The sequence below is a fragment of the Babylonia areolata genome, chromosome 6, assembly GCF_041734735.1.
Source record: "Babylonia areolata isolate BAREFJ2019XMU chromosome 6, ASM4173473v1, whole genome shotgun sequence".
Classification (NCBI taxonomy): Eukaryota; Metazoa; Mollusca; class Gastropoda; order Neogastropoda; family Buccinidae; genus Babylonia; species Babylonia areolata.
The window spans coordinates 38,823,410-38,839,077 of NC_134881.1; the positions used below are offsets into that span (position 1 = coordinate 38,823,410).

At 40.9% G+C, this 15,668-nt stretch overlaps 1 protein-coding gene across 2 annotated transcripts in view; it reads right to left on the minus strand.

Annotated features, from left to right (window-relative positions):
* Window positions 1-6,065, minus strand: part of LOC143283399 (uncharacterized) — a 6,841-nt gene extending 776 nt beyond the window's left edge. Inside the window, exons 1-3 of one of the 2 annotated variants that reach the window (XM_076589615.1) lie at window positions 5,818-6,065; window positions 3,417-3,574; window positions 1-1,819 (exon numbers count right to left, since the gene is read on the minus strand). The exon at window positions 1-1,819 is cut by the window's left edge and continues 776 nt beyond it. In XM_076589615.1, the coding sequence (XP_076445730.1) occupies window positions 1,460-1,819; window positions 3,417-3,455 (399 nt within the window). In that variant the 5' untranslated portion in view covers window positions 3,456-3,574; window positions 5,818-6,065 and the 3' untranslated portion in view covers window positions 1-1,459. Of the gene's footprint in view, window positions 1,820-3,416; window positions 3,578-5,817 lie in introns of both variants that reach the window. The other variant, XM_076589614.1, reaches the window with a different exon arrangement.
* Between the last annotated feature and the right edge of the window lie 9,603 nt (window positions 6,066-15,668).

A 15,668-nucleotide genomic window follows, 5' to 3' on the forward strand; every position in this document is an offset into this window, starting at 1 on the left:
TGAAATATTCACGTACAACGCCTTTTACCCCATATTGGGTAAAATCCATTTTTATTGCTTATGTCCACATATAGAAGACGTAACAATCATGCAGTGCAACCACTTAACTTGTAACAAGCCACAACCATACCTGTCATTTCAGAAGTGCACAAGTACCTACGACACACTTTCGTTCTGTTCCACTTCATCTCAGGAAAAACAACCAACCTAAAATTCTGTCTTCAAATGTACCATCAACATTACACACATAAAATTAACAAAAACAACAAAATGTTATTTATATTTAAACAAACTTTACGTGGACAGCAGCTGTACAGAACAAGCATTTTTTTTCTTCAATAAATCGAAGCATTCCAAATTAATACAAACTTCCCGAACGCAAAAATGGGATTTACCTTGCTTTTAGGTGGGGTTGCGTTTGGGGGGTGGGGTGGAGGTTTAAGAGTTAACGCCCAGTATTTTCTTAGGTATTGTACTGTATTGCATGGGATCATATCATGATATACATGGCATTGCATTGTATTCTATTGCATTGAACTATTTGTGTTGTGCTGCTCTGCACTGTGTTCTGTTCTGTTCTGCGTCATATTGCATTGCATTGCGTTGCTTCGTGTCGTGTCGTGTTGTATTATTGCATCTTATTGTGTTGTATTGTATAAGGGTACACGAGTGGGCTTTTACGTGTATGACCGTTTTTACCCCGCCATGCAGGCAGCCATACTCCGTTTTCTGGGGTGAGATGGGTCCCAGTGTGACTGGGACCTCAAGGAATGGCTGTCACTGACGGTGTTCCATTGCGTCCCACATCCGTCCAGGCCTCGTTTCATCAGGGCCCGGCGCTGGCACGCAGTGGAACTGGCCCATAATAGTATCCCCCCCCCCCCTTTTTTTTTTTTTTTGAAATGATTCCACCTGGTCCCACTTCCACAGAGCATCCAGTTGCAATCTATAGGCCCTTTTGAACTGGACTGGGTTGCCGGAGCAACCAAGCGGCGCTAAATTTTGCGTTTAGCGTTGAGTGTTTTCCTAAGTCTGTGGCAGATTTTTAAGCGTTGCAGACTCGAGGACATTTTCCTAATTAATGCTGACCAAGCTTGTCGCTGCGGCTAAGATGGCTCGTGCTGCCCAACCCAGTGCTGGACCCCAACAGCAGTAATCATCAACGCTTGACTATCCCCACCTGGGGTACCCGACCCCTCCTCTCTCCCCCCTCCCCCCTTGCTCTCTCCACAGTCATGAACTCTGACACCAGGTCACAGAGACAGTCCATCTCCCCCCCCCCTCCTTGCTCTCTTTCTCTCTCTCTCTCCACAGTCAACTCTGACACCAGGTCACAGAGACAGTCCATCTCCCCCCCCTCCTTGCTCTCTTTCTCTCTCTCTCCACAGTCATCAACTCTGACACCAGGTCACAGAGACAGTCCATCTCCCCCCCACGCCCCCTCCTTGCTCTCTCTCCCTCACTCCACAGTCATGAACTCTGACACCAGGTCATAGAGACAGTCCATCTCCTCAGGGGTGGGCGGGTACTCCCTCAGCCTGCCCCCCTCCTCCACGTAGATGCCGGGAACGTAGACGTTGACGTTGGCCCTGATGAGCTTGGCGGGATCGGTGTACTGCATGAGGTTACGGTAGCATGGGAAGATCAGGCAGCAGGGGGAACCCGTGGAGAAGGCCACCAGGCAGGCCCGGGGGTCCAGCAGGAAACAGACGACGGTGAAGATGCTGGCGCCTACCGCCAGGAGCGTGTAGCCCGCGTACGTCAGCAGCTCCTTCAGCACCGCCTGCTCCGCCTTCTCCCGGTCCTCGTCCGTGATCACCTGGAGGGGGGGGAGAGTGTTCAGAGAGACCGTGATCACCTGGTGGGGGATGTTCTGAGAGACCGTGATCACCTGGTGGGGGGTGTTCAGAGAGACCGTGATCACCTGGAGGGGGGTGTTCAGAGACCGTGATCACCTGAGGGGATGTTGAGAGAGACCGTGATCACCTGAGGGGATGTTGAGAGAGACCGTGATCACCTGGTGGGGGATGTTCTGAGAGACCGTGATCACCTGGAGGGGGGTGTTCTGAGAGACCGTGATCACCTGAGGGGGATGTTGAGAGACCGTGATCACCTGAGGGGGATGTTCTGAGAGACCGTGATCACCTGGAGGGGGGTGTTCAGAGACCGTGATCACCTGAGGGGATGTTGAGAGAGACCGTGATCACCTGAGGGGATGTTGAGAGAGACCGTGATCACCTGGAGGGGGGTGTTGAGAGAGACCGTGATCACCTGAGGGGGATGTTCTGAGAGACCGTGATCACCTGAGGGGGATGTTGAGAGACCGTGATCACCTGAGGGGGATGTTCTGAGAGACCGTGATCACCTGGAGGGGGGTGTTGAGAGAGACCGTGATCACCTGGAGGGGGGTGTTGAGAGACCGTGATCACCTGAGGGGGGTGTTGAGAGACCGTGATCACCTGGAGGGGGGTGTTGAGAGAGACCGTGATCACCTGGAGGGGGGTGTTGAGAGACCGTGATCACCTGGAGGGGGGTGTTGAGAGAGACCGTGATCACCTGAGGGGGGTGTTGAGAGAGACTGTGATCACCTGGAGGGGGGTGTTGAGAGAGACCGTGATCACCTGAGGGGGGTGTTGAGAGACCGTGATCACCTGGAGGGGGGTGTTGAGAGACCGTGATCACCTGGAGGGGGGTGTTGAGAGAGACCGTGATCACCTGGAGGGGGGTGTTGAGAGACCGTGATCACCTGGAGGGGGGTGTTTGAAAGACCATTGGACCTGCAAGTGAAGGTGTAGTTGCCGGTAACTGTACAGGAAGCAAAGAGGCCCGTCGGCCTCACGGCTGAGTGTGTATGTGAAGGCGAATTGTGAGCGAACGTTGGAAACTGATTTTCCGCCACTTCGATATATGGATTAATTGATAGATAGATGGGCAAATAACTTTTATGTGTATTGTTGTGTATTTGGAAATGTTTGTTCTGGGCACGAAAAGATTATTTTGCAGTAATCCTCCATACTCCAATAGGAGTGAAAGGATAATTAAAACTTGAAACTTGAAAACTTGTGTGTGTGTGTGTGTGTGTGTGTGTGTGTGTGTGTGTGTGTGTGAGAGAGAGAGAGAGAGAGAGAGAGAGAGAGAGAGAGAGAGATTTTTCGGAGGGTGAATTTAATAAATAACGTTGTTGATGGTTGTTTTTTTTTTTTTTTTTGCATCAAACAATTCAGAAATTTCAGTAAAGCAGATCTGAAAAGAAAGTTTGATGAGGAAAGTATGTATTGTTTATGTATGTATGTATATGTACGTTCGTTCGTTCGTGTGTGTGTGTGTGTGTGTGTGTGTGTGTGTGTGTGTGTGTGTGTGTGTGTGTGTGTGTGTGTGTGTGTGTGTGTGTGTGTGGTCACCCCTCCGCACCTCACCTCAAAATCCTCATACTCCGCTTTCGATTCCTTCGCCATCGCGGGTTCTTTCCCTTTTTTCTTGTGGCCTTGAGCAGACACGACTGCCTCCCCTTGGTCGCTGACCACCTCCGCTGTCTCTCGCTTGACCAGTCCAGCGTGTGAGGACTGGAGCTGTGCTGCTGTGATGTGAGGTCCGGGCACGTTTGGACAAGAAAGGGGAAAACAGATTAACTCACTGCATCCTGCGCCTGAACATTGCTTGGGCGTCGAAATTTGTTTTGTTGATTAAAACGGTTTCCACGTTCACGATTTATGCAGGTCCACTACCTTTGCGTTAGCTGTGCTTGACTATGTATGTATACATATGTATGTGTACATAACTACATGCATGTATATGAATGTGTATTGTGTGCGCGTGCGTTTATGTAAGTTTGTGCCTGCCTATGTGTGCGTATGTGTTAGGGTAGCTGTTAGATACACATGTATTGTTAAAATGTATGTACGCAGTGTGTGTGTGTGTGTGTGTGTGTGTGTGTGTGTGTAGTCATATTTTGGTGTGTGTATGTAACATAGATGTAATGTTTTATGTTAACAAAGCGTTTTTGTAAAGCACCTAGAGCAGATTTCTGGATAGTGTGCTATATAAGTATCCATTATTATAATAATTATTATTATAGGCCGCAAGCAACGGGGAACTAACATGAACTATATTTCTAGCTTTGTTCACACGTTTCAATGTTGATTTCACTATATTTTTGCGTCATTCCGCATCAATATGACGATATCCTGCCGAGGATCGAAACTCCCTGAGGTTGATTGGGTTAATAGTGACAGAGAGAGCGATGACTATCTTCATTCAGGTGAAGGTTAAATAAAGCCCCTTACTGTGAGGGTTAATAGTGACAGAGATAGCGATGACGATCTTCATTCAGGTGAAGGTTAAATAAAGCCCCTTACTGTGAGGGTTAATAGTGACAGCGATGACGATCTTCATTCAGGTGAAGATTAAAGCCCCTTACTGTGAGGGTTAATAGTGACAGAGATAGCGATGACGATCTTCATTCAGGTGAAGGTTAAATAAAGCCCCTTACTGTGAGGGTTAATAGTGACAGAGATAGCGATGACGATCTTCATTCAGGTGAAGGTTAGAGCTCATTACTGTGAGGGTTGATTGGGTTAACAGTGACAGATAATGATGACGATCTTCATTCATGTGAAGGTTAAAGCCTCTTACTGTAAGGGTTAAGGGGTTAACAGTGACACAGATAGCGATGAGGATCTTCATTCTGGTGAAGATTAAAGCCCCTTACTCTGAGGGTTAAGGGGTTAATAGTGACAGAGATAGCGATGACGATCTTCATTCATGTGAAGGTTAAAGCCCGTCACTGTAAGGGTTAATAGTGACAGAGATAGCGATGACGATCTTCATTCAGGTGAAGATTAAAGCCCCTTACTGTCAGGGTTAAGGGGTTAATAGTGACAGAGATAGCGATGACGATCTTCATTCAGGTGAAGGTTAAAGCCCCTTACTGTGAGGGTTAAGGGGTTAATAGTGACACAGATAGCGATGACGGTCTTCATTCAGGTGAAGGTTAAAGCCCCTTACTGTAAGGGTTAAGAGGTTAATAGTGACATAGATAGCGATGACGGTCTTCATTCAGGTGAAGGTTAAAGCCCCTTACTGTGAGGGTTAAAGGGTTAATAGTGACAGAGATAGCGATGACGGTCTTCATTCAGGTGAAGGTTAAAGCCCCTTACTGTGAGGGTTAAAGGGTTAATAGTGACACAGATAGCGATGACGGTCTTCATTCAGGTGAAGGTTAAATCCCCTTACTGTATGGGAGACGCCGTGAAATGATAAGAAGTAACTTGACACAACAATTCCCACGATACAAAATCAGAGAGAGAGACAGAGAGGTTAAAAAGGTTCAGAGATAAAGACAGAGAATGCATGAAGGAAGGAAGGAAGGAATGGATGAATAAATGAATTAAATGAATCTTTATATTCCGCTCTTATCGAACTGACAGGGGAATGGACTGGGGTGACATGAATAAAGAAGGGGAAAAATTTTTTTTTTAAATTAAAAAAAAAGAAAGAAAGAAAGAAGAAGAAAAAAAAAAAGAGCAAAAGAGGAAATTTCTTGCACAAATTCTCTAGACTGAGGGGATGCCATTTATACTGAAAGACCCACGACATCCCATGGAGGAGAGCTCGCACACACACACGCACACACCACACAAACATATACACACTCGCGCGCGCGCGTGCGCATTTTAAAATGCAATAGCTGTATTTCAATTTGAAATATCTCGGGAATTTGCTGTGTTGCGATTTCTGAGAAACAAATCGAGATGATAATATTTTCCCCAAACATCTAACATTCATTCTTCGAAAACACATTTCCTATACACATGTTACCTATCAGGATGGTTGTTGATCAATGTGATGATTAGGCTACACCCAAGTGCTGTTCCTAGAAACCAATTACTGTAGTATCCGTAAACTGATCCTGTTTGGCCACATGTGATCATTAGGCAACACCTACACACTACTGTAGTGTCCGTTATTTTTAACTGATCCTGTTTGGCCACGTGCGCGCGTGGCTCTTGGTTTTCAGTGCAACAGACACGCTATTCTGGATTTTCCGTTTGGCTTGGTCCCCACTCAATCACACGCAGAAATGATAGGGAGTGGAGAAAGAGAGGGGGGTGGGGGCGGGGGCGGGGGCGAGGGGGGGGGGAGAAGAGCGAGCGCGAGAGAGATAACGAGAGTGAGAGAGAAAGAGGAGGAGGACAGAGACAGAGAGAGAGGTGTGTGTGTGTGTGTGTGTGTGTGTGTGTGTGTGTGTGTGTGTGTGTGTGTGATAACGAGACAGAGAGAGACAGACACAGCCAAACACACAACTAAGAATTGATTGAAATCAACATCAGATGGGGTGAGGGGGAGGGGGGATGGGTGGGGGGGTGGGGGGTGGGGGGGGGGGCTACGGGGCAAGTTTTGTGGCTTGACATCGACAAAAGGTGATCAATCAAAGAATGATCAATAAACGGAGGCAGTGGCGAAAGCACCAATTAATCAGATACCTGTAAGCCCGCAATTTCTCGCAATCGCACGTTTTTTCTCACTTTAAGAGAAATCGTGCGATTGCGAGAAATCGTGGTCGATCCCCTCCCACGTTTTCTCTCAATATGTGAGAAATCGTGGAAAGTCCCTCTCATATCAACGATGATCATGATAATGACAGTGGCGTTGGCGAAGACATCAGCAATGGACGGTGAAGGTGATGACACCGTATTGGTTTGAAAAAAAAAAGTGTATGTATATGAGTGAGTTAGCGGGTGAGTTGGCGATTGAGTGGGTGAGTGGGTGAGTGTGTGTGTGTGTGTGTGTGTGTGTGTGTGTGTGTGTGTGTGTGTGTTTACTTGGCTGGTTGAAATGTTCTTTTCTCTCACTCTGTTTTTAAAATAATATTTTCATGTTCTGATTGTCTTCTGTGAAACTGAGAATCTATTTTCAGTGCAATCTTACACGCGAAAGGATGCTGACACAAACAGATGAGCAAATGAGCAAGCATGAAATGAAGAACATTGTAAATAAATGTGACAGAAATGGTTACATCACAACAAACATCGAAACTATTTGGTCCAGTTTTCACGCTCCCAACGTGAGGATAAAGCATTGTGAGACATCTTTTTTTCTATCACATTCATGTAGAAAGTTGAATCATTTTGAGGTTATTCCCAACATCCATCGGGAAAGATTTGGTTCAAGTCTTATCATATTATATCATATCATATATCATATCACATTATATTTATGCTTGAGTTATGTACATTGCCTTAATTTCGTTGTTTGCTATTGATTCCGTGTTGAATTTGAGGTCAATGCATTGCAGTGATCCATCTTATGTGAAATTCAATAAATAGATGTGTTTCAGTGTCATTACTGCTGATGTCTTCAATAACGCCACTGTCATTATCATTGTCGTCATTGTCGCCACACCCCTCTTTCTCTTTTCGTTTCCTCGCTCTGTTTTTCTCTTTGACTTCTATTGGGAAAAGACAAGAACCCAACTCAGATGACAAATGAAAATTAAAAAAAAATCACAGTCGGGGGGACTTCCCACGATTTCCCACACATTGTGAGAAATCGTGGGACCGCGAGAAATCGTGGGCTTACATACTCTTTTAACTTTTGTTTAACACAATGAAGTCATTAAACTGCAATAATACAGTATAACAATACAGTATCAGTATAATCCATGGATGGTAGGTTGTTTGTAAAACCAAAAGCTGTAACGATCATGCGATTTAAAATTAAGCAATCGCACACACACACAGGCTAGCGACAGAATGACAACAATGGCCGCCAGGCCGCCAACTCGCTCTGATTGGATAGTATTTTTAACACTCGGCAGCCATTTTTGTTTGACGTCATACCCGGGAATTCCTTCTGCCTTCGCAACCAGTCAGTTTCAGTTTCAGTTGCTCAAGGAGGCGTCACTGCGCTCGGACAAACCATATACGCTACACCACATCTGCCAAGCAGATGCCTGACCAGCAGCGTAACCCAACGCGCTTAGTCAGGCCTTGAGAAAAAAAAAAAAAAAAAAAAAAAGGGGAGGGGGAATAAATAATAGATAAGCTTACATAAATAAATAAATAAATAAATAAATAATAATTATAATATAGAAAAAGGTAGTAGTAATAATAATAGTAATACTAATAAAATGATAATAATAAAAAATAAATAAATAAGACAACAATGGTGATAATTAAGCGAATGAATGTAAAATATGACGACACACATTCACACATACACCCACACATGCATAACAGAAATGCACCAAACATGCAGTTTCACAGATATGAAAGTACAGTCAAATACATATAAACGTACATGAGCTCCAACACACACACACACACACACACACACACACACACACATTACCTTGCACCTCCTCCAACCCCCTCCTCCACACACTCATTTCTAGCCTACGTATCGCAGCTTCCACGGCACACACACACACACACACACACGCACGCAAACACACACTCACAGAGATGAACACTTACTTGTACAAGCACACACATATACGCCCATATCTCCCACCCCCAACCCCCACACATATATACAAAGATATATATATATATATATATATATATATATATATATATACACACACACCCGTACACAGATCTCTCCTGACACTTGTGTACACTTACACTCTCGCGCATTCACAAACGCACTCAAAAACACAGACCCACACATCCACACAAACACACACATACACACACGCACACGCACAGAGGCTGCCAAGAGGGATGGGAAAAGATCTCTGATGCCAAGAACGTGGCGTCTAGTGTGTTGCTCAGTCTATTGTATTTGGAAAGGCCCACAGAGACTCTGTTCCGTTTTGAAGAAATTTGCGCAATGTTGGTTTGGAAATGATGCCGATATTTGTTTGATTTGCAAAGCATCGTGCTCTACCTTTCATGTTAGACTTTCGGCCGCTCCCTCTCTCTGCTTTTATTTCTTTGAGGCGATCGATGGTGTGATGGCCTTGCAACCAGTCAACAAACCGCAAGTGCAAACCTCCGTCAGTTGTCGTTTGTTTTCACAGAATCACAGAAATGTTTGGCTATAGGCTAAAAGCCTTTTGCCCTCATAATCAGTGTGCATTTATGTGCTTTTGGATCACTTGTTGTGAACAGACCCTTGTTTAAATCTGGCATAGTGTATACTACTGGGGTTGGGGTTTTTTGTTTTTGTTTTTGTTTTTTTCCAATCCTGGGATTTTTTTTTTTTTCACTAACTCAGATTTTTGTCAGAGAATAATCGCACTTTAGCATAATAAATTCAGCTCAAAGGTTCGCTCCATCCCCAGTTTCACAAAAAATGCACGTGTGTGTGTGTGTGTGTGTGTGTGTGTGTGTTGATGACTACAGTGCATGTTACTTTGTTTGACCTGCTGTTCCATGTAATATGAGGTTATCTGTCCATTAGCTATTGTTTTATTCCCCCTCCCCCCTCCTCTCTCTGTGAGTCTCTCACTCTATCTCTCTCCTGTGGCATTATTGTTTTCATATACTATATTGTATTTGTTGAATTATGCTTTCTTGGCAATGAGCATCCTACCCCCCTTTTTGGCTATCTGTAATAAACTGTTTCATATTCACATTAGTATTCGATAACATACACAATGTATATGCTCATGTGTATGTGTGTTTGTATGTGCGTAAGAGAGAGAGAGAGAGAGAGAGAGAGAGAGAGAGAGAGAGAGAGAGAGAGAGAATGTGTGTGCGTGTGTGCGTTTTCTATGGGGTTTTTTTCCTATGTAGTTTATTAATACCATGATTGTGCCTGTGTGTCCTGTGTGTGTGCATGCGCGTGCGCGCGCGTGTGTGTATCTTATTACCATGCTTATGCCTTTCAGTAGTATTGTGTATGCTTGCTATGACTTTAAGTAGCATTGTGTAGTGCATACAATGACATATATAATGTAGTATTGTGTAGTGTAGACCCTGTTTCAGGGCGGGGACTGGATGAAAAAAAAGTGCCAGTGCTTATCTATTATCCTTGAAAAGAAAGACTTTTGTCTTGTCTTGTCTTGTCTTCTCTCTCTCTCTCTCACACACACACACACACACACACACACACACAGAAAGAGGGAAGGCAAAATATTTTTTTCTGTGGCAGACCTGTAAATCACTTAGTGATTGATACTGACTGCATTTCAGAAGTGAAAAAGAAAGACAAAGGGACAAGTCTATTTACATGTAGTTGAAAATAACACTAGACACAGCGGAAATTGCACATATAAGTTTATTTACGTGCCATTTTGAGACAAATCTGCACTTGAATACAGTGTACACACATATACACCAGCAGAAATTGCACATAAATGTTTAATTACATGCATTTTGAGAAAGACCAGCACTTAAATACAGTGTACACACAGTTTATTTGCAGTTACATTACAGTTTTCAAAGAAGTCATTAGAACTGCTTTCAAATACTTTTAAAAGCTGTGTTTTCAAATGTTGTCAGTTAACAATAGTCAATACAGATCAGTCAGAAACTCAAGAATAAAACTAACAATCTGCAAAATCATTTCACAGATTTTAATTCCTAACAATTTAGGGCCAGTAAACTTGCCAGACATACCTGTGGCATTGTCTGTTTTAACAAACTGCTGTGGATATTCCTATGGCTGGTACGTTTTGTGTTCAGCATACATCTGGATACAAGACCAGGTGTGACGTATAACAAAGTACACAAAATGTTTTGTATCCAGCCAGAAGCAGTACAATGTATTTCTCATCTATAATTGTGTGTTACACCAGATACATAATAATGCACCTTTCATAATCCTTAATCAATTTTATGTCAAAAACTGTGGTTGATCACTTGTCTAGTACACAATTATATTTCACTTAAATGCAGAGAAATAGTAATACAATTATTAACAATACAACATCACACTGCATATCCAGTGCACTGAAGACATGAAAACATCCTCTCAAATATAGACAAGTTGTGAAGTACATTATGAAATGTATGCAAGGAATGTGTTCACATTATACAAAATCAGATGAGAGCAAAGTGAAGTACATGAACATTAGTTATACTAAAGACTGGTTATTGTCTTTACCAAGGTACAAACATTCACAGTTGGACCTAAATGAGCAAACGTTATGATGAAATATAGATTGTGGACTAAAACCGTAAGTCATGAGAAAATTTAAAAATTACTTAAAAACGAAATAAATTAAAACCCCTCATAATACACACACACACTGCTTTTTTTTCCACCCTCTTTCCCTAAAACCCCTTACCATTCCCACTTCCACCCCCCACCCTTACCTCGGGGAAACCCAAACCCCAGTCTTTTGGATTGTGAAAAAAAGGGAGCATAATAACATGAACACTCCCAACCCTCACTCCACCCACCCAAAAGCTATACAAAACACCATGCCCCAAAAACTTTTTGCATTGCTGCTTAAAAAAAGGGAAAATGATCAAATTTTAAAATTAAAAAAAGAAAATAAATGTAAAAAAGCATTTAAAAAAAAAAAAAAAGGGTTATATATAAAAATCACATACCACATACAAACCCATTTTGCACATACCACATAAAAAAACACACCAAAAAATTTAAAATATAACATATAAAAGTCTTCCACACAAAACCAACAAAACCCCCCCAAACAAAACACAGAAAAATATTGGTGTGTGTGTGTGTGTGTGTGTGTGTGTGTGTGTGTGTGTGTGTGTGTGAAGAATATATAGGGAAACAAAAAAAAAATTTTATTGGTGTGTTGTGTTTGAAATGGGGTAGTCAAACATATATAGCTTAAAAAAAAAAAAAAACTTACTTTCCTACATTTTTTAAATTTTAAAAAAAATTTATGCGATTTTAATTTTATATATAATATTATATAAATGATATATATTAAATATATATATATTTAAATATTAAAAATATATCTGTGAAAGGGTGGGGTTTTGTGTGTGTGTTTTAACAGTCAGTGCCATTTTACAATTTTAAATAAACAAAATCAGTTTTTAAGAACTGGACCACAGAAGAAAAATTATGGAAAATCCACACCCAAACCCACTTTTTTAACAACATTAGCCAAAAATGATCAATCAGCTGAAAATGCTAGGGAAAATTTAATTAAAGGATAAAAAAAGATGGCAAAAAATAAATGTACCCAAATAGATTTCATAAAAAACTAAACTTGAGGGAACTTGTCTTAGTTGCCCTATTTTGTCACAAAACTTGAACCCCTTTAAAGCAGTTTTCTAGATGGACTCTATCACATTAAAACCGAAAAATTTGTAATAATCTGGGGGTATAGATTCACTAAAGAAAAATTACTGTGAAAAAATTTTTTTAAAACCCAAAAACCTGGAATGACAATGTTTTTTTTTAATAGGAAAATTTTTTTAGATGGACTTTTCTCTACAAAAAAAATGAAAGTGGTGGCTCATACACTCAGACATAATTCTTTCGGGGATCCCTTTTTGCACGGGTAGAACTCTAAACAATCATAAACCTTAAATGTCAGTCCTTTTAATAAGTAAGTAATGAGAAATGGGAACAAACACTGTCATCAGAAAGGGTAATGTATGTAAATTTTTCCCTTTTATCATGAGAAATACGGGGAACCGTCTTTTGCCAAAGTTTTTTTATTAAAAAATTTTAAAGGGAAATTTTTTTTTACGGGTTGATTTCTGACATCTGGACAGCCCATAATGGCCATGGTCATTTTGTGGTTCACACCTTGAAAAACTTGCATCACAGGGGAAACTGTACCCAGGCATTTCCCCAATTTTGTGCGTTAAACCAGAGAAATTTTCGGGATTTTTTGTTTTTTTCATCATACTAAGGAAACCCATGTACATACTTCCACGGGTTTACTAAATAAAGTTTTGTTCCACATGTTTTTTTGGGTCTTTCAGATGGGGGTTTTCAAAGTTTCAGCCCGGAATTTTTAAAATTACTTTTTTCTTTTTGCGGGTAGGGAAGCGAGGCTTTTTTCAAATTTTAAAAATTCAAAGGGAAAAATTTGGGGTCTTTTTTATAAAAAACTTTTTATCCCCAAAACCCTTTTTGTTTACCCTTTACCCTGCCCAAAACCAAATTTGGGTTAGTACATCCTTTAAACGATCCCCGGACCTCTCGGAAAATACTGACATCATCAATGCTTTTGTAAAAACAAAATGTTTTAAAGGGGGGCCACTCTTTCATTAGCTTTAATTTGCTAAACTCTGTCAAAACGGGGTTTCTTCCAGCCTGTTTTGATAGCAAAATACCGATTAAAAAGAATTTGTGGGGTTTTTCATCAGAATTACCAGGTCTCGTTTCACTTCATACTGTTTTTGTATTTTTTAAATCATATGGACTGAAATGGATGTCTTGCATGTTAAAACTTTTGGTCAAAAAGTCAGGACAAGTACATAAATACATATGAACCAAACTTACAGAATCACATACTAATCTGCAGCTCCCCGGGCCACAGCTGTTTTTTCTTCACAAGTGTAAGCGACCAGGCTCTGAAGAAAAAGGCACCTTCCATTCCCCTTCAATTTCATTTTTCTCTATGCCGCCACTTTTGTTGGCTTTTTTGGTGCCAATTTCTTTTTTTCACGTTCCAAATTAGTGACTTTTCCCCCTTTCTATTTTAAGAACTGATAAATAGTTTTGGGCCCTCTAGCAATTTTTAAATAACATCCCCAGGAGGTCATCAACCTTTCTTTTTTGTTTCTTTAAAAATACACCCTTTCAAAAACCCGGGAAAAGGGGCCTCTGCAAACAAAATTTGGGAATTTGCAAAGATCCTATTCTAAAAACACAGCCCAGATTTTTTTTTAAATTTCCTTTGCAATAATTATCTGAAAGTACCCCTGGAAGTTGGTAATTTTATTTCCCCAAGCTAAAGCAGACTGAAAAGTGTAAAAAAATTTTGATTCACCCGCCCCATCTCAAAAATTTTTTAAACAGGCATAAATTTTGCATTCATTTTTCGACATTTTTCCGATCTTTCCCCCGATTTAAAAATTTTTCCTTTTATTTTTTTTGCCGCCGGGCCTTGTCAACATCCCAAAGAACAATAAAATTTCTCTTTTCGGGGGGCTTGTTAAAAGGGCCCTTCACCCAGGAAATTATAAAAAAATTGCTAAATCCTCATAAACACCTTTGGTGCCAAAAAAAACTCCCACAGGCATTTTTTAAAGGCACTGAAAAAAAATTTTTTCAGAGTTTTTTTGAAATCTTTTTTATTGGAAATGGCCCTTTCCCAACAGGAAGGGCTTCTTGATATCATCTAGAACAAAACATTTTGGTTTAATAAATATGTGTATTGTGTTGTCCCCATTTTGGGGAAAATAAAATCAACACTGTTTTTTTTGCACATCTTAACAAATTTTCCTTTGGAAATCATTCTGAAACACAAAAAAAAAATCTTCATTTTCTAATTAAACTTTCGTATCACCTGCATGTTTGTAAAAAATTATTGGGTTGTCTTATGATTTTTTTTAAAAACCTTTTACCCACAGGGAAAAACTTTTTTTCATCGCTTTTATCTCCCTGGCTCATGATATTTTTTAACTGCTTCTTAATGTTTTTGGGAAAAACTTTTTTTAGTGCCCCTCATGTCTCTGTTTAATATGTGTTATGTCCCGCTCTTATTTCATCGAGAATAAATTTTAGCATCATGAACCTTGTAAATTTTTCCACAAAAAAATCAAAGTAAAAACCCCCTAGAAAATGTTCAAATGGCCATTTCAAACAGTGGGCCCTTTTGCTCAAAACAAAATTCACGTCCAGTTCCCCGTTTTCCAAATTTTTAACCCACATGTTTTATAAAGAAGGAAAAAATCAAAAGCCCCATCTTGCAGGGGCCTTGTGATTTCATGGGCCCAATACGATTTTTAACTATTTTGGGTTTTCCCCGAAAAGTGACAATAAAAATTTGTTAATAAGAAAACTTTTTTTCCCTTTTGGGGTTTCCCCTTGCTTGAGTATAAAAAAATTTTTGGGAAACCCTTTTTCCACCCTTTCCCTTTTTTTTTCAGTAAAATCTGGGTTTTATTTTTGAACTCTTTTGGGCTTTTAATTTACATTTCTTTTTTTTTGCTTAATTGGGGGTGTTTTTATGAGGGGCAAATTGGGAAAAACAGGAAAACCCCTCCCCAGTTTTTGACAAACACAGTTTTTTGGGCTTATTTTCTTTTGTGTTTTTGGGATCTCAACTGGGGTTTTTTAGTTTTTTGTTTGCCCCAAGCCTTCCTTTTACCCCTAAATTTTTTTCCCCAGTAAAAGGCCTTCCATTTTTTTTCAAAGAGGGGAAAAACTGACTGAGTGAAGTTTTTTTTAGAAAATAGATTAGTGTGGTTATGTGAGGTCTGTGAAATGCTTTTCTGGGGTTTTTTTGTTCTTATCCCCAGTGGCTGGCTTGTGGGTACTGCTGCCCCGATGGGGAAACCAAATTTTGTTTTTTTGGGGCGTCTGATCATCTCTAATTGGGGAAAAAGTTGCTTGCTTGGGGTTTGGGGAAAGAGGGTTTTGTTTTTTTTTTGCGTCTTAATTCCCGCCTTGCTGTTTGGGGGTTTTTGTCACATTGTACTGATTGGTTGCTGGGATTTTATCCATTTAATGTTCCGTGTCTTCATGGGGAAAAAGGGTTTTTTCTTATGGACACATCAAGATCTTTTGGGCCCTGGAAAACCCCTGATTAGGACTCTTTTTTCAGAAACCGCTCG